At 39.6% G+C, this 20,292-nt stretch overlaps 1 protein-coding gene across 1 annotated transcript in view; it reads right to left on the reverse strand.

The window, feature by feature from the left end:
- The window catches only part of LOC121523115 (vang-like protein 1), a 36,156-nt gene extending 17,767 nt beyond the window's left edge, over nt 1–18,389 (reverse strand). Inside the window, exons 1-3 of the mRNA XM_041807887.1 lie at nt 18,238–18,389; nt 6,160–6,409; nt 3,933–4,101 (exon numbers count right to left, since the gene is read on the reverse strand). Coding sequence (XP_041663821.1) covers nt 3,933–4,101; nt 6,160–6,230 — 240 coding nt within the window. The 5' untranslated portion in view covers nt 6,231–6,409; nt 18,238–18,389. The remainder of the gene's footprint in view (nt 1–3,932; nt 4,102–6,159; nt 6,410–18,237) is intronic.
- Between the last annotated feature and the right edge of the window lie 1,903 nt (nt 18,390–20,292).

Below are 20,292 nucleotides of genomic sequence, written 5' to 3' on the forward strand. Positions count from 1 at the left end.
GGAGGGATTACAAGCAAACAGATTATTCAAGGAAGTCATTTTGACATATTTTTGCAGGATGACTCCATAATCTGCTTTAGTTTATTATGGTATTGTTTGTTGACTGCCTATGACTGTGCTCATATGTTGAGGCAGAATGTCTGCTAGGGGTCCAGATTTAGCTCTGTAGGTAGAGCAGGCACCCATAGACAGAGGCTACAGTCCTGGATGCACTGGTTGTAGGATCAAATCCCAGTCTTGACGTATTTCCTCTCTCTTCAGCTGTTTTACCAAACAAAGGCAAAATGTCTCCCCAAAAATCTTACAAAAATGTCTGCTAAGAAAAAAAGGCCTTTTCAATCACAGCCTATATGTTAAGGTAAATACAAACCTAAATAGTTGATCAGCCTCTAGCCAGGATTCTCCATCCACCCATCTCCATCTGAACACGGCCCTTATACAGACAGGCTTTCACAGTGTATCACTTACCAAGCTAATACACAGTTAAAACCAGCCATTACGTCTCACTGGATTAATCCCAAAGATTAATGCCACACTAATCAGGCCTGATCTCTGTATACTGTAAAGTGAGGGGCGCAAGCAAGTAACTGAGAGAGGGTGAAACCGAGAGCTGAAGATGAGAGCCAGAGAGAGAGAGAGAGAAAGAGAAAGAGTGCAAGAGCATGCTTGGCAGTCTTATCTGGCAGAGGGTGAATAAGGATTACAGTTAGGCCTCTTCCACCGTCACAAAGCACAACAACATACTGATTAGCAACGAAGCTAACACAAAAAACACACACAACAAACAGCTTGCCAGCTACAAATCACAATAGCTATAGCTCCAATAGTCTGGGTGGAGGTTAAAATGACATCTATACACAGTTTGAGTTCATGAGTGTTATCAGTGTGAGTCATAGGAGCTATGGGACAAAGAAATGACATTTGCGTCTTCTGGAGTCATCTGAATAAAGCCAACAGATGGCTGTCTATCAGTGAGTGTGGCTCTGCTTGAAGTTTCTGCCTAATAAAGTGAAGTTTTACACATGACACTTCCAATGGGTGGCTGAATGACTTAGGGAAGTTGTGATTGCAGAATAAAATACTACACAAAAGTGTTATGAGATCAAGAGTAATTTTCTTTACTATTTAGATGTATGGATGTGAGTGCATTCATGTATTTAGTGTAAAGGGTAAGGACAGAAAATGTAAAATGCTATGACACAAATGTGCCCTTCTAAACATACGCTTTGGTGATACTAGAGCTAACAGTGTGAATTAAAAGCTGCTGCCTTCTGGCACAAAGTCACCACGCCTCACAGAGCAGCACGGATAGTCTCAGTAACAGACTTGGCTCTCTTTATATGACTCCCACACACACAAGCTGTGGTCCAAAACCGTACCCTTATGTTGTAGGCATGCGTGTAAACATGGAGGATTATTCATATCAGCTTTCTTCAAAGTGGTGTTTGGCTGGATGCTAACTCTCAGTCTGTGTGAAAGTCTCTCTGCCCTCCATCCTGTTAGTGTTACAGCAGCTCTGAAATCCAACAAGGCTGAGCCAAAAAGGCAGTGCCTGGGGAGAACCATGGTGGTGGTAATGATGGCAGTGCTTCCAGTGCCATTTGGACAGTTTTTTTTTTTTCTGGAAGGCTACAGCAGCACAAAGGCAGATTACCTTACACTGCGGACAATGGACGTAAGCTACGAGCTGACAATCACATGACATCCTGGAATGTGGCTGCCCAGAAGGAGACACGACAAAATAGGTCAGAGCTCAGAAATCATCATCAGGTCTGTCTAGAAAATCATTCTAATGATTTAAATCAAAATCATTTTATGGAGGTGACTATTTTTACAAGATGCTATCTCTCTCCAGATGAACACACACCACCTCTTCTGTTTTTCAGAAACAGTACAAACTCCATGACACAATCTTCTTCTTATAGTACACATTTCAAATAGGTCAGAGATTCATGCTAGCCCAAGGCAGACATCTCTCTCTCCAAGAAGCTACATATTTAACTCTCTCTTCATTTCTGGTATGTTTGTCTGCATCTAACCTGCCTTTTTTTTAACTTTTCTTGCAATCAAATTAGAGCAGAAATACAGTGAAGTGCTCTAGATGCAAGGCTCATAAAGTACCCATAAAAAGGATTCAACCCCTGTTTTCCCCTTGTATTGATTTTATAAATCAATCATGATCAATATATTTGGGCTTTTTTTGACAAAAAAAACATCTAAAATGTCAAAGTGAAAACATATTTCTCCAAAGTAATGTTAACTAAATATAATTATGTAATGTAAAATAAGTGATTGCATAAATATTCACCCCCTTCAAGTAGATGCATCTTTGGCTGCAATCACAGCACTGAGTCTGTGTGGATAGGTCTCAATCAGGCTTGCACATCTGCACAAGTTTATTGGATTTAGGTCTGGGCTTTGACTAGGCCACTCCAGGACATTCACCTTGTTGTCTAAACAATTTCTGTGTGGCTTTCGCTGTATGCTTCGAGTCATTAGCTGGAAATAAATCTTCTCCCAAGCTGTAAGTTTCATGCAGACTGGATAAGATTGTCCTCCAGGATTTTTCTACATTTGCTAAATTCATTTCACTCTCTACCTTTACAAGCCTTGCAAGGTTGGCTGCTGAGAAGCATCCCCACAGCATGATGCTGCAACCACTGTGCTTCATAGTGGGGATGGTGTGTTTGTGGTGATTTGCAGTGTTTCATGTCTGGCTAACATAGATGGCCAAAAAGTGCCATTTTGATCTCATTAGACCATGAAATTTCTTCCACTTGATCATGGAGTCTCCCACATCCTAGTCCTGTTTTCTTCGACAGAGGCTTTCTCTTTTCCACTCTACTATAAAGCTTTGACTGGTGAAGAACCCAGGCAGCAGTTTTTGTTGCAGGTGCCATATTCTTTCCATTTTTTGATGATGGGTTTAACTGAACTCTGGGGGATGTTCAGTATTCAGGCTGGACCTCTGTTGAATTAGATCAGTCACATTAAGGGAGTAAATATTCTTGCAGTAACTTATTTTGCTTTGCATATTTTTATTCACTTGACATTACTTTATTGAAATCTGTTTTCACTATGACATTACAGAGGTTTATTTGTAGTTTATGTCAACAAGGCCAAATTATACAGACCATGCTTGATTTATAAAATACAAAGGCAAAACATCCAAGGAGACAAATACTTTCTTAAAGGCACTGTATCTTCATCTTGAATATGGTGGCGGAGCAAGGAGAAGGTTGGTTAGCCTAAAGACAAAATAAGTGACCATTTGGGTCTGATATGTGGATTTTTGTGTTATGTTAAGACAATCAGATGCTTTGGCTATTGATACAACTTGATGCAACTGTCATCAGCCTTTCCAGCTCTTCAAGAAACCAAGTATGAATATCCTAAAAACTGAACTATTTCTGCAAACACTTAGGATAATAAGAAAGCATCTCTAATCTCTGCTGTTTGAATATGAACTCTTTCTTTGAGCTGCATTATCACAGCGTTTTAAATCCTTATATCAACTTAAGAACCTCTCATCACTCTGCAAAATCAGCTTTATAGAATGACATGAACCAATTAACTCGGCTTTCAAAGCTATCAGGCATGACAGTTATACCCAGTATCTCACACACACACACACACTCACACACACACTGTAATACAGAGCAGTCCGTACAAATCCGGCCAGGCCCACAAGAGGGATACTAATCCTCTGACCTATTTGATCCCTCGTCACCGTTGTTATTTATGTGTCAGGCGTTGTGCCAATGGGCGGCCAGCTGTGTGAGAACGAGTTTAAAAGGTCACGGTGCAGAGTTCATGGAGGGATTAGTGAGCTCCCTGATTTTCTTTTAACAAATACTGTACATTACCTCACCAAATCCCAGTGAAGATTTCCTGTTTGTACAGTTTAGAGTTACTTTGATGGCAAAATGTACCTGTGCTTCATCTCCATGCTCTGCTCCAGGTGACGGCTCTCCTGGCAGTGGCTCTCCGTTGTGAATGGGAGATTCCTGCGTGGGTGAGTCCGGAGGGTTGATGATGACAGATCTCTCCGAGCGAACGCTGTCTTTACTGCTGGCTTTGTGCCGCTCACGACTTCGGTCCCTTCAACAAAAATATAATAAACTTAAAAGATGTTACAGGAGGAATAAGGGAACAGACATAAATTAAAACAATAGAATACTCCTTCTAAACTCCTAAATTGTTCCACTGGAGGTCTGTTTTTGTACTTGAATGATTTCTCTTTGAAATCAAATGTGAGATCAACTTAAAATGCTTTAACAGTCACTGCTTTAAAACCTGTTAAGTCCTTTATATTGTAAAACTGCTACCAGCAAAATTCTACCACTTTTGTTCCTAAAATTACCCAAAAATCAAGTATTATTTATCCATCTATAATTTGTTGGAAAAAATTAGCTGGCTATTCTACTCTGGTTTAATTCTTGAAAACAAGCAAATCCATCCAGCATGTTCATAAATCTCTGATTAAATGAACTCTGCAAAATCACCATTTACAGATTGTTGTTCTGCTGTTGACAGAAAAATAATTCATACACTATGTATCAATACGTTTAAATTAAAAAATAAAACAGTTTAAAAAACATAACAAGTGAAAAAAACAGCTGTCAATCAAAAAACCTCCCACAGAAAGCACTGAGAAACGCAGAACTTTTAGAAAAAAATTCTCGGAAGGTGACTGGCTGAACATTAAGTGTTCACATTCATTATACAGCAAAACGACAAAATATAAAACTCATGCTGAGGCCATGAGGGAGAAGTCCAAAAACATTTTCTCCATCAAGAAGAGCTCTTAATATGGCTCTTGCTTTTATTTAAAAAAGAAATGTATTCCTGTTTTGATAAAACTGCTGCTATACAATAGCTACATCAGTGCTAATCGTGTTTATCTTGAAGCACAACAAAACTCCAACCGTAGCTTCTCCTGAAATGACACTGATCAGTCAGGTCCGTTTTCAGACAACCGTTTCAGATTGGAGCTTAGCAAGATGGAATCAGACATGGAACAAACACAGACAAGGAATCTGGCCAATCCATCTGCTTTGCAAGGTTAGCAGACCAAACAACTGCACTGAGACTAGGTTTCTGTCTGCTTTTCTTCTTCTAGTCAGGTCTCTGATGCACTAGGGAGTCCATGAACCGGATCTGAACTAACCTCAGGAAGCATTGTGCTACCGTAGCCAGACAAAAATGTGCTAAAACAGGCTTGAAGGGAAATTGAGAAACATTTTTGCAGGTGTTTGTCGTCTTTCTCTCATCAGTCTGTGATTTGTATGAGAAATAATACAACATGTCCCACATCTACATAGACTTTCCCTGGGCATCAGACCCTTGTAGGCTATGAATGGTCAACTTATACATTTATTTTTAGAGAAATAACGTGATTAGAGATTAATTAATAAGCACACTACCTCCACTTGCTGTTCCCTTCAGACCAAAAATAACATAATAATACGACAATAGCACAAACTGGTTTGACCAGTTAAAACACCCTGAAAGAGTAATTATTTAAGTTAGGGAGTCAAAAAAGCAAAATCTTAAAACTTTATAGGTTTTCGGGAAGAATCAAACTGGATCAGACCTGTTATGATACATGGCCATATAGTGTTAAGTCCTATGCCAAAAAGCCAGCTAATTATTTGTTTTCAATCAACAAAAAAATCATTGTAACATACCAATACATTAGTAGCATTTTGCTACTATCTAAAAGGTTGTTAGTTGCAGTACTATGTTGTCAAAAGCTGGTTGAAAGAAAAGGAAATCAAAGTCTCAATTGACAGTTACAATAGTTAGGAACTGACAGGAAGGCAATCAAATGATCCTCTTCTTTGTGGAATAAACCGAGTGATATAGATTGGAGTCACTCAGCTGTGACGACCCCAATCCATGAGCTTTGTCTGTGTCAATATCCGTCTCCCCCGTCTATCACTCTCATCTGATTCATTCGACTACAACCAACACCAGGCCTGTGTGAGCTGAAGACAAACACAGCTAAATAAATGTAAACTGAAGGCGTCTCATGAAATAACAGAGCAAACAGTGCTGGGAGAAGCAGCATGAGAAGACTCAGACATGACGTGGGCGACCAGCAGACAGAGAAGAGGCAGACAGTCAGGTGGAAAAGCAGACAGACAGGAAACATACCCATGTCGGTTTGATCTCCCAGAGCGGCTGGAGTGATATGAGTAGCCCGAGTGGGTCGACTCTGTGTCCATTCCAGAGCAGTTCAGAGGCGGTGATTGGCCGGGGGGATGAGGAGAGACTTGGCGTGTGGCGGGAAGAGGAAGTTGGCAGGGGTGCTCAGGAGGAGGAAAGGGTTGCTATAGAGACGGGCCTCAGGAATCCACGACCACTGATGACTAGTCCAGAAGAATGCTTTAGGAGCCACATTGACCTGAGAGAAGAAGAGATAGAACATCACCTTACAATTAGGGCTGAATGATTTGGGAAAATAATCTAATTGCAATTTTTTTTACCCAATATTGCAATTGCAATTTGAAATGTGATTATTCCTTAAGTTCTCCATCGTATGTATGTAACACAAGTGATAAATGAGTCAGTATTACAACCAACACAATATTAGACTAAACAAGGGCTGAATAATTTTGAAAAAATACTGAACTGTGATAATTTTGACTCGTATTGCAAACTGGATATGAATTGTTGTATTGTCATTCTCATATTAAACAAGAAAAAAGCATAAAAATGAAGACAGCAGGAGTTTTCATAGACCATTCTAAAAAAAACAATTGAATGATTACATAATTATGTAATGCATAACATCTCTGCTGCTGCAAAAAAGTTTTAAACTGGTATTTTGACATAAATTTCAGGTGAAAAAAAATATTGCACCTTCTGCGATTTGAAAATTGAAGCAGCCCATATTGTGATTTAATCTAATTTTCAATTAATTGCCCAGCCCTACATACAATGTTGAATGAACAATGTCGTCATAAGAAAGGAACTGCCAATAATAGAGTAATTTGATTCATCAATCATTTTTGTGAGAAGAGAGGGTTATGGGATGCTAGTCAAAAAAACAAACAAACAAAAAACAACATATTGAAAATGATTTAAAGTGGTACATTTTGCCTATTATTGTTAAATTATCCTTAAGTAAAATCACAAGTGAGATTTGTGTTTAAATGAAAATAAGGTGTACAAAACTCCTTAAAATATAAAATATGTACATAATTCTTTGTGCAATATTGCATGCTTTAACCACCTCCAGGGACAGTGGGGGTCCTCAGTCTCTGGTGGTGTTATTTTGGGGGTCACGGGCTGAAAAGTTTGGGAACATATGACAATTAAAAGTTTATAAGACCATAACCAACAAGGCTGAGTGTTTCTCTGTAATGATTTCAATGCCATAAGGTAGGTCTGGTGTCAGAGAAAGTGCCCAGTAACACACCGCCAGACCTTTTTGTTTTCTCTTTTTAACTGTAAAGAGTAGGAGTCTACTGATTATCAGGACTACTATTCAGCTTTTGGGTGATTTTCTAAATTAACATTTTATTTTACCAATCACCAATAAAATTTCTCAGCTCAAATTGGAGCTAGTTTTGCTCTGCTGCTAGGTGTGCTCCACTTCTGTCTTAATTTTCCCTCTCCACAGTGTCACCTGATGTCCCACCCACAACACTATCTGACCGGCTGGATGTTACAAAAGTACCAGCCAATCAACTCTGAGGCCTGAGTGCCATTGACACAGTGAGCATATAGCATCACTTCCTGTTTTCCCACTGCTAATGAGTTGATCTTTGTAAATTCTCATTTCTCTTTTCATAATTTTACTTTGGTCACAGAGATACAATTTTGTCTCCCATAATAAATGCTTATCAGTTCCAAATATCAGTGACTGGTTTCATGAACTACAAATGCACTCCTGATCAAAATTGTAAGACTAGTTGAAAAATTGTAAGAATTTACATTTTGCACAGTTGGATCTTAGCAAGGTTCAAAGTAGAGCTTTAAAATGCAAAAAGAAGAAATGGGAGTTAGACAAAAAAAATGAGTAAGCAATTTATTGAAAACAACAGTTAAACTGAAATAGGCTGTTCATCAGCTGATCAAAAGTTTAAGACCACAGCTCAAAAAACCCCTGAAAACCCCCTCAAAACAGAAATAAAAGTTAAACAAAAAGGACAGTAATTAGTAGCTCCACTGTTCTTGTTGATCACTTCAAAAATTAATTTCGGCATGTGAGTGTTTCCAGGAGGCTAGTGGGAACGTTGCTCCAAGTGGTGAAGATGGTTTAATGAAGGGCATCCACTGTCTGGAACTGATGTCCATTTTTGTAAACTTGCCATTCATCCCCAAATGTTCTCAACTGGATTTAGATCATTGGAACAGGCAGGATGGTCCAAAAGAGTGGCATTATTGTCCTGGAAGAAGTCCTTTGTCAGGCGGGCATTGTGAACTGCAGCACTGTCCTGTTGAAAAACCCAGTCATTACCACACAGACGAGGGCCCTCAGTCATGATGGATGCCCGCTGCAACATCTCCATATAGCCGGCTGCTGTTTGAAGCTCCTGCACAACCTGACACTCCATTGTTCCATTGAAGGAAAAAGCACCCCATATCATGATGGTGGGATCTCCTTGTCATGCCAGTAAGGTTGGAAGCCATCAGGACCGTCAAGGTTACATTTTTTCTCATCAGAGAATAAAACTTTCTTCCACCTTTCAATGTTCCATGTTTGGTGCTTCCTTGCAAAGTCCAAACGGGCAATTTTGTGGCGTTGAAGGAGATGAGGCCTTCAAAGACGTTTTTTGTTTTTTTAAGCCCTTCCCTCGCAGATGCCGTCTGATGGTTATTGGGCTGCAGTCGGCACCAGCCTTAATTAGGGTCGAGGGTTGTCCCATGTCTTTCACTTGACTTTTTGGTTCCATAACCCTTAGGATCTTTTAAGAAATTCAAAATGACTGCCTTACTGCAGCCAACCTCAGCAGTGATGGTGCGCTGCTAAAGGCCTTGCTCACGTTCAAAGACAGAGAGCTTTTTTGCCTTTGCCATCAGGAGGTCATGAGAGCGTGAAGACCTGACAGAGAATGACATTGAATCCACATTTTTGCACAGATTTTGGCTTTTCAAGGCTGTGGTCTTAAACTTTTGATCAGCTGATGAACAGCCTGTTTCAGTCTAATTGTTGTTTTCAATAAATTGCCTACTCAATTTTTTTTTTGTCTCGCTCCCATTTCTTCTTTTTGCATTTTGAAGCTCTAGAACCTTCTTAAGATCCTACAGCGCAAAATGTAAATTCTTGTAATTTTTCAACTGGTCTTAAAATTTTGATCAGGAGTGTATTCAGTGTCTATGTATACTGGTCCTGTAGCTGAAGCCCCGTAAAGAATCATGGGGTTGACATGTTTGCGTTTTTGTTAAAAAACATCACACACATACCAAAAAAAGTAAACAGATGAGACTCCCAGACGATTGAATTTCCCTTCTGGGATAAATAAAGTTCTTGTATTGTATTGTATTGTATTGTATTGTATTCAGGGCAAAATCAGCTAAGAGAGTAGACATCTCACTTTGTCAACAGAGGTCAACAAAATCAATACAAAACTAAAATCCTTACAGTGGCTTTAAACACGACTTTAAGAAATAACTTAGGAGTCCATAGATGCTGTAAAAAATACATCACACCAAAAACAAGGGAATAAATAGATAAAACAACGAGCTGTATTGCTGTCTTTAGAGACTTTTCTCTTGCTTTAAACAGACAAATGTCCCTTTATTCTTTATAAACATATTATCATTTTATGCAAACACCCTCTCTATTATTTCACTTCTTATTCAAGTAATTCTGAGGTCAGACTGAGTGTATCAGACTTCCTGGGCTCTAATGTATGCTGCAGGCTGCATAAGGAAGTCTCAGTGCTTCACCGTGCATGTCTGTTCATTTAGACCTCAATCTGCACCCTGTCTGTCTCCTGGCTGTTGTCCTGACAACCATCCCCAGCCTTGTCTCATTTTACTAGACGGGATTATTCTCCTCTACTCATCATTTGCAGACTATTTGTCATCTCTGTAGCCAGTGGAGCATGTAAACATGTAAACAGTAAAACAGCTCCATCAGCATATTACGATGGAGATTACAGTGTGAAAATGATGGTTTGAATATGATGCTGCACTGTGGGTGATTTACATTAAGATGGACTGGTTCAATGTTTTCCTCTGGTTTTATTAAATATTTTGAATAATTCAGCTAGTGCATGAGAAACCAATGATTTGGCATTATGTATTATTAAAAATCAATTTAAATGTAAAGTAATACTATTTTATTTCAGCCTCCAGTGATATGTGCTATAAAAAGCAGGGCAGCATATGTTGAACAAGTCCAGAGCTGTAAATATACAGAGATTTCATTAATATTTTAATAAAACATATCACTCACTGCATCAAAGCTGATCTCACAGCATCAAATTTTAAACAAGAGAAAAGAGGAGTCACATCTCTCATCACTGGAACACATCTGGAGCGTCCACTGTTACCATGGCAACAAGAGCAAGAGGGCCCATCTAGCTGCAATGATCAATCACCCCTGCAGAGAGTATATTTGTGTGATAGACTAATATGTGAGGGGGGGGGGCTGCACAGTCAGAGGGCACAAACAACGGCCTCTCTTCACACCCAGCACCGGCACGGTTAAATGAATGACCCCTGTGATTTGAATAATAGCCGTTAACCTCCTAAGTGCCAATATCTGAACGCGTGGCAGCGGTATGTGGGCCAAGATGATTCCCTATGAGGGGGCCACTCATGCACGAGACGAGCTTGAAGAGGCACAGAGAACCAGGCCATGTGGAAAATCGCAGCCACAGGGTAAGAAAAACTATCAGTTACAAACCAAGGAGAACTATGAATAAAGCATGCGGAGATAACAACGCTGGGAGAGACGCAAGGCTCCTATAACCCCCCCAAAAATATTCAGTAGTCCTCTGATACGGGGGACTCTGAGGAGAAAATGGATCGTCCAGTGAAGCATGGCTGCTCGGCTGAAGACCGTTCTGCTCGGCTGCACCGGGAAGAGACTCACCCGGGCAGAAAGTGACACTAATGTAAAACAAACACTCATTAGTGTGTTTGTTTAGTGGGTGCTGCACAGTAGGGTGATACTGTAATCACGCATGGTCAGGCACATGTTGTGATTTTGATGCATTTTTATACATGGACTCATGCAACAAATACGGTGGGTCTCTCTCTCTCGAGAGCTTTAACGTCTGATAGGTCAGATTCTTTTCCAGCTTTTTTTCCTCTGCTGAGTCCGTTCATGAATTAATAATGACTCTGAGAATGTTGGATTTTAGTCTAAGTCTTTGGCTTCAAAGATTATGACCTCGAATCTGGAAAAAAAAAAGAGAATTTGAAATAGGAGTAATGTGCTGTTGTCACCCTTACTGGTGCAGATCCCCCCCTCATAGAATATGTAGAGCAGAGCTTCAGTACCATCACATCTGTGCCCTCGCTCACACCCATCAGCCCTTGTGCCGTCCACCCTTTATGTGCTCTCTGCTCTGGTGGCATCACGCCATAATCTGCCAGATGCAGCAGCTGGTGGACTGCTGGGTTACTTTACCTCCCTTATTGTTCACTCATTCAAAGCAATCTGCACACTACTATACCACACAACAGCATTTCTGATAATTATGCTGATTATTTTCTTAATTAGATGATCAACTCTGGTCTATAATAAGGGTGGGACAAAATAAAGACACCACAGTGTAACTGTAAGGGCTGAATGATTTGGGAAAATAATCTAATTGCGATTTTTTTCCCCACCATTGCCATTGCGATTTGATATGCAATCATTTCTTAAAATCCTCATCTTATGTATTTTATAACCAACACAAGCAGAAAATCTTTCTATATTATAACCCACACAATATTAGTTAAAACTGGGGGTGAACAATTTAGAAAAATTAAGTAATTGTGATGAGTTTGACTGGTTTTGCAAATTGCTGTATTGAAAGGAATGCTAATTTTTATGTCATTCTCATATATAATCAGAAAAATGTACAAAAATGAAGTATAATTTTTTTGTAGACTATGCAATTGAATGATTGCATAATATGTAATGCATAACATCTCTGCTGCAAAGAAAAGCTTGAAACCAGTATTTTGACAGAAATTTCAGGTTGAAAAATATTGCAACGTCTGCGATTTGAATATTGCAGCAGGCCATAATTTGAGCTGATTTCTGATTAATTATCCAGCCCTAGTATCTGTCCTGACTTTTGTGGAACAATTATCAAATCACGAGGGCAAACCACTGATCTAAAAACACAACACTTTAGAAAGTCTTCCTCAGCATTGCAACTCATATCACCACCTGAAGAGTTCACATGAAGAAAAAGGCAGAAGAAGAAAAATGGTGACAGCAAGATAATGTTAAAAAGCAGTGTGAAGATGATGATGATGTTGTAGCAAAATACTGACTAGTGCAGAATTGGTGTAACCTCGTAGTATTATTACTATGGACAATCTAGTCTATTGAAGCTTATCATGAGTCCCCCTGCCATTCCAACCCCTCATCCACACACACTGCACAGCTACAGAATACTACAAAAAGCCAAAGTGTCACTCCAAATGACTTTAAGCCACTTAGATATTGTAGTTTTTAGTGCACAAAAGTGGCATAACCAATGCAAATGGTAGAATATGTGACAGACAACAGCTCAGACAGAGTTCCATCATCAGCATGTTTGGCTTGACACTGAGGAGCAGCCAGTTAACAAGCCAAATGTCACCTGTTTATGTCAGTGCAATTAGCATTTAAGCATAGCAACAAGGCAAAATGTATGTCATTTTCTCTCCAAGTTTCATCATTATAGTAACAGCAACATACAGCAAGCGAGTGGGCCCTGCCGGCCTGTCTGCTGCTTTAATGTAAGCTGTAAGCTGCAATAGATCCACTTAGTTTGTCTTCAGCCCAAAGCTGCTGAGATTCATACCATAACGGCTTATATAAGGTGTGTTTAACTGATGACTCACTTTTTTAAAGTCCATAATTATTTAAAAAGGGGGCTGAGGCATTAAATGAAGTCCGATAGGTAGATGTAATCACTAGCCACCTCATCTCACTAAGCTAAGATAACTCACTGAAATGTGCTACATCTAACAAGTTCTTTAAATTTAAAGTCTGTGATTGTTACTTTTCTGAAGTGCTTTAATTGTGAACCCTCACACCAGGTAATGTGGTTTTGTCAATAATAGTTTGACAAAGCTCAGCAGGAGAGAGAAAGGAAGCTTAAAGCTTCAGGTGCAGCTGTAGAAGTGAACACAGAGAGATTGTTAAACTGTTTTTTTTTTTCTATGATCTTGTGCCCAGACATGAGTCGAGTAAGGGGGATAACACCTAAATGTGGATTTAAATGTGTTACCTCTTTAATTTTGTATTACTCCAAAATAATACCCTTACTGCAAAGAACTAACAATATGATCATGAAAATTAAAGGCTAAATTGACCCTGCCATATGGAATGTCTCTTTCAGGATAGTCCCAATATCTACTGTAGATCAGGGGTCATCAACTGCATTCATATACTGCACTTCAAATCAAGGTTATACTACAATTTCCAAACGGTGCTCCATAAAGCACAGTTGTAGCAGATTTTTTTTTAAAGAGCAAAATGACACCATCACCTAAAACCACCAAACTGTGTGCATTTTGGCTGAATATATGCCATATATGCAATTGACCAATTATCAAGTCTCACAATAAATGAATTATCATAGAATCACTGTAATGTGATGATATCATCTTGGGCCACATATTGCCTACTGTACTGCAGGGGTGTCCCAATGTCTTTCATCAGGGGCAACTTACTTTTTATTATGTTAGAGAAAGAAGTTCTCTAAGTGATGACTGGGTCACTTTGATATGTCACACTATTGCAGATGAGTTTAGAAATCCAGCACATCCGATACAACTGTACCAATTAGATTGCAGATTTCAGTGATTTATTTTGGTATCCTGTCACCCTGACATGACCCTCCATCACTCCAAAAAAAAAAAAAACAGACACAAAATTATTTTTGTTTGAGCCTCTTACACAGAGAAGTTAAACCTTTACTTAGATGCTCTGTTGATGTCTTTTTAATATATTTATTGGAATCATTTCTGATTAAAAAACTGCTTTTTACTAGACTTTTTTTCTCTCAAAAGGATTGATTCAGGAACTGTTTAAGCATGACATTGTTTAGTATTTCACACATGTACTTGGAAGTACAGTTTAAGTCCAAAATTAATAGTGATTGTCAGTATGTTCACCATTGGTTTGTTCAATTTTATCTTGGAAAAAAAGTTTGTCTACAAAATTTCTTAAAAAAAGTTTTAATGGAAGCACAGCTCTCTATATACTGTCACAGCCTGAGAAATCTAATACAAGCAAGCTGTGGCTTCATGTTAATGTGGGCCACGTTTCATATTTTACAGCTAAGGACCAATAACAAATCATTTATGTGCCATAGTTTCCCACTGGCTGTAGTTTGGACACCCTGTCATACTGTATTATATCATATCTTACCATAAGCTACCATGCTGTTTTTTTCATAACAATACATTTAAGCCTCCAAACCACCAGAATGTGTGCATCATTACAAAATATATGCCAGTTGTTAACTGATTTTCAAACTTTCTGGTGATTTTAATCTCCTCTGAAATTCAAAGGGATTGACTATTCGAGCTGAATGATGTTTTAGTTTAAATATAACAAATCAAAATGAAAAACATGTGCTGTCCTGTAAGCTGGATAAGACCTCTAAAATCAAATCAAAGAACGCATGACACAGACGGTGTTATTCACAGTGATCACACTCTCCAATCCCTCCATGGACCCGAGATGACCCGGACTAACAGCTGCTGATTAACGTGACACTGCCATTCCTCTATCATCCCTCAAACTGAGCCAAAGATGAAGAACTAATAAAACCAGCAATAGTCAAATTTTTATGACTAAACCTCCACAGATATCACTGGTATTAAGACTTTTCTCTTTGATAAAGCTTAAAGTTAAGACTGGCTCAGACCTAGACCAGTCCTTACTAAATTATGCTGCTATAGGCTTAGACTGCCAGGGGGTCATGGCACATTGAGCTTCACTCTCTCTCTTTATCTCTGTATGCATTCATATCATATTACTGCATATTATGTGCTGTGAGTCTTTATGCTCTAGTTCTGTCACTTCTGTCTCCGTGGATTCTTCCTGGCCCTGTAGCGCCTAGATTCATCAGGATGTTTGGGACGGGCATCCTGCTGCTGTGGACACCTGTCCCTAACACCTACATTTCTTCTTCTTGGTCCTCTTCCTCTTCTTCTTATTGTAATAATAGTATTAATGATAGTGTAATAGTAGAATTATAATAACTATTATAATTATCTCATATCTTAAAGTGAACTTAAAAACAGCTAAAACTGCATTTCTATCATCACCTTTATATGTTACACATCTTCCACTTCAATGCCATTATTTTTGCTAATGCTGGTATAACAGTGATCATTGCTTCATCTTTTAACATCACACTAACATCTATAATTGTAACTAAAACAGGTTCAATGAATCCCAGAGTAATACGAATTTACTGCTATTATAAATTAACGCTGGTCTTCTTATAGTAAGGTGTAATCCAGGGATACTCGATGTGTGGCTGTTGAGCCACATGTGGCTCTTCTGTGATTATTTGTGGCTCTTTTATGTCTTAATTTGAAATATTATTCCCCAGAAAACCTTAGAAAAGGGAAACTTTGACCTCTGAAATTAATCACATTAATCACTTTGTTTCCCAGACTTGTACAGAAGGTTGTAATTGTCAAACTTATCTCATTTATCCAATTTTTGCCAGATTTATCCCATTTTTGCCCTTATTCACCATTTTTTTTTCTCTTTTTTACCCAATTAAGCTTTCTTTGCCATTAAACACCACTTTTTTTCCCCCCAACTTTTGCCACTTCTTTCTGCCACTTTTTCCCCATTTTTGCCATTTCCATCCTTTGTTTTTGCCACTTTTCACCCATTTAAGCTGCCTTTTGCCATTAAGTACCCCCTTTTCCCATTTTTGCCACTTTTGGTAACCTTGCAAAGCAGATGGATACGCCCATTTCTTTGTTTTTCACTGGCGAATCCATCTTGCAACATTCCCATCTGAACCATTTGGGCCCAGTTAGAAAATGGCAGGGCCAATCAGCGACGAGGGGCAGTACTTTAGGGCGTGGCAGAGTCGTGACATTAACAAGCAGCAACAGGAGGCCGGTGCAATTATGGTGGAAGAGCTTAGCATGAATGCTGCTAAAGTGCCAGTTTTATAAGAAATTGACAACATTTCTTTGTTAAAAGAAGCACCAAAGAACAGCAGTGAGTTGTTTTCTTTTCAAAGACAACAAAAGTCGAGTACTTAAATGTCTATAGTCGCCATTTTTGGGGTTTTTCCTCGGTAGCTGCTACGTGACATGTTTTGTTGCTCTGATTGGCCCGTAGAGATGTGACGGACAGAATGTTCATCCAATCACACTATGAGTTTTTTTCAAAACCTCTGCCTTTTCCCAGAAGTTTCCTATTAAAGCTTTCCCAGATAGATGTGTGAAACAAATCCATCTGGCATGTCAGGTTACACTTTTGGTTCATATTTGCCCTTTATCACCATTTTCCACCCCTTTTCACCCATTTAAGCTACCGTTTGCCATTAAATACCACTTTTTTCCATTTTCATAACTCATTTTTGCAACTTCTACTAGCCACTTCCATCCCATTTCAGCCCTTTTTCCCATTTTTTTTGCTCACTTAAGCTGCCTTTTGCCATTAAATACCACTTGTTTCCTATTTTTTGCGCTATTTTGACACTCTTGACTGCTTTTTGCCCATTTTGGTCACTTTTTGCCACGTTTTTGCCACTTTTGGACCATTTTTGCCAACTTTAACTTATTTTAATGCTACTTCAAGCCATTTTTGGCCACTTTTCCCCACTTAGATTGTGGCCTTTGCAAATGTATTTTTCAACAGTTTGGCTCTTTGGTTAAGCAGGGTTGAGAAACACTGGTATAATCTTTATTATAATATTAATAATTTCATTGGTCTATTATTATAAGCCACATCATTGAGGATGGTCTAAACCTGCCCTCCTTGTAAAGTGTATTGAGATAACTTCAGTTATAAATTATATAATTGATTGATTGTGCATTTTCCTTTAAATGCCTGATTCTTCATAAAAAGTATCTGGGTCTGTGGCGCTGAGTGACTAGATGGTGAGTCTCTGCCACTCCCACCCTGCAGCACACACCCACTCACACAACCCCGCACTCACCCTGCAGTAAAAGGAGAAAGTTAAGACCTGACACAGTTCTCTGGAATGCAAACTCTGATCCGCTCATGTGGAACTAAATAAAAATACAGAAGAGGGAGAGAGGTGGGAGAAATACCACGATGCATTCCTGCTGCAAGAGCAGAGCTTTCACATCTGTAAACACATCTCTCTTTATGCATCATGCATTACACCTTACTACCCAAGCCTCATGATCCTCTGAGGTACCATAAGGTAGCTCCATCTCTCATTGCACCTGTGACACAGTAACCTTCCAGCCAGAAAACATGTTTTTTAAATGGAACAATGGTGAAAGCACTGCCAACACCACTTTCTTTGATCAGAATTTGCTCCCAGGGAGTGACTCATGCATCTACACTGTTACACCTCTCGGTACAGGACCTTTCAGCACTGCTCAATAATAAATGTGCTTCACGGTAACACTGCAGCATCATGACTCTGGAGTCCTGAGGGAGAGGAGGCACGTGAAGAGGCTTCGGTCATCCAGCTGTGCAGCGATGGCGACTCACACTGCCAACCTGAAACGGCAGCTTCTCTATAAATGCTGTTAATTTATAGAACAGAGCAGCTTCGGTTACAAAAGCTCTGGTTCTGTCAGCGACATTGCCCACAGCAGGTCAAAAGCTACTATCACCTCATGTACTGCTTCTTTTCAGCGGAAAAAGACGCTGAAACGGGGCCGAAAAAAAAAAAACAACCCACTACCACAAGCTAACAACGTATATGAATTTAGGTTAGCAGGGCTAACGTCTCCGTCCGCCCGGTGAGGAAGAGACCATTTTTCCACGACGGCAGCTTTGAACTTCATCAGTAATTCCTGAGAGGGGATGTGGCTCCGGCTTCTGGCAAAGATACAGCCGGTTTACCCTACACAGCATCGCCATTTTTCACTTCATTTACCTACCTTTTCCTCACAGCGGTGTCATATTCATCCGCCTGCCTCCCGGTCTAACCGCCGCCGCTCGTGCTGCTGCTGCTGAGGCTCCTCACTGTGAGTGCTGACAGTACGAGGCACGAGCTCCTCACACGAGCCTGGCCATTGTGGTTGGTGGTATTAGAGAGGGAGGCGGCATGGAGGTACAATACACTACAAGTACACTGAGGGAAGGGCTTTCTGCTGAGGACCAGCAGAGGGCGTGCTGAATGTCAGGAATTGGGTTGCTAAAAGCAGGAAGTTGATTTATTTTACCTGCAAATAAAGGTTTAAAACCACTCCTGACTGAAGGTGTGTATCAGGGCCTTTTTTTTATAGGTTTAAGTGACGTCACATGAAGCCCATGTATTCCTCCTAGGGAAGGCCGGCTATAAAGAGGGATAATGGGGGAGAGCTTTCAGCGGTCCAGCCAAATGGGGCCCATGGAGGTCAGCAAAATCATTTTCACTTTTTAACCTGAATAATAACAGCTCTTATCAAATCAACAAACATAATCTTTGTTTATGTGTTTATTAATGCCATAGTATATAGCCTCCCTAAAAATGTAGACCCCTTTCTTAAAACAGAATTAATATGAAATAAAAGCTGCAAAATGGGCAGAAAAGGCAGTGAAATGGGACTTTAAGAGTAGCGAAAATAGGTTACAAGTGGGACAAATTGGTTTAAGATGGCAAAAAATTGTCAACAGAGCCAACAATCGATAAAAAAGTGGCAAAATAGGTTAAGAGTGGCAAAGACAGGTAGAAAAAGTGTTGGAAAGAGTTTAAAAGGAAGGAAATGGCCTACAGGTGGCAGTAATTGGGTGGAAAGGTGGTGAAATGGGATTTTTAAAGTGTCAGAAGTAGGTTAAAAGTGACGAATATTGTGGTTAAAGTAGCAAAAATTGGTTAACAGGTGGTTCAATGTTATTGTGTGGTGGACACCAAACCCTGCACATCACCACAAACACCATCCACACTGTGAAACATGGTGGTGGGAGCATCATGCGGTGGGGGTGCTTCTTAGCAGCTGGCCCCTGAAAGCTTGTAAAGGTAGAGGGCAAAATGAAAAAAAGACAGTCATGGAGGACAATCTTAATCAATCTGCAATAGAACTAAAGCTTGGGAGAAGATTTGTTTTCCAGTCATACAATGACCCGAAGCATACAGCGAAAGCTACATGGAAATGGTTTAAAAACAACAAGGTGAATGTTCTGGAGTGGACGAGTCAATCTCAGTCCAACAGAGAAGTTGTGGCTGGACTTGAAAAGGGCCTGCCCTGTGCAACCTGACAGAGCTTGAGCAGTTTTGCCAAGAAGAATGGAGTAGAAAGGCAGTGTCCAGATGTGCAAGCCTGATCCTGACCTTTCCACACAGACTTACAGCTGCTGTGATTGCAGCCAAAGGTGCATCTACTTCATAGTGACTTGACAGGGGTGAATATTTATGCAATCACTTATTTGTGCATTGCTTTTTAGAAATCTGCTTTTACTTTGACGATAAAGAGGTTTTTTTGTAATTTGTCAAAAAAGCCAAACTATGTTGACTATGACTGATTTCCAAAATTAATAAAAGGGTAAAACTCTACAGTGGTGCTTTTTATGGCCACTGTAGACTACAACTGCTCAGCAGCACAAAGGCATTTGTATATAAATTCATGTCCATTATTGCCCGAAAACGCCTCTTAATACAAATTCACCAAAGAAAAGGAAAATGCATGAATTGTGATGTGTACAAAGGCAAATGATGTCATTCTTTTTGGTTAAATTTTCTCTTCAGTGTTCCCCATCAGAGGGCGGTGTTGCTCCCTCCAATCACTGCCTGACATGTAGGGCATTTGTAGAATGACAGAATGACATCAGCTCACAACCACTCACATGTTAGCCTAACCCTAAAAGAGTATAAAAATGTAAAGGTTAGACAGTGTACATGTGTGAGACAGAGCTTCATACACACTTTAAGAGCCTACACAGTTATCACCTAGTTTTGGCATTTGACCCACATTGGCCTAACTACACAGAATATTAACAACAACAACTTTCCCTGC

Source organism: Cheilinus undulatus, linkage group 15 (genome assembly GCF_018320785.1).
Source record: "Cheilinus undulatus linkage group 15, ASM1832078v1, whole genome shotgun sequence".
NCBI lineage: Eukaryota > Metazoa > Chordata > Actinopteri > Labriformes > Labridae > Cheilinus > Cheilinus undulatus.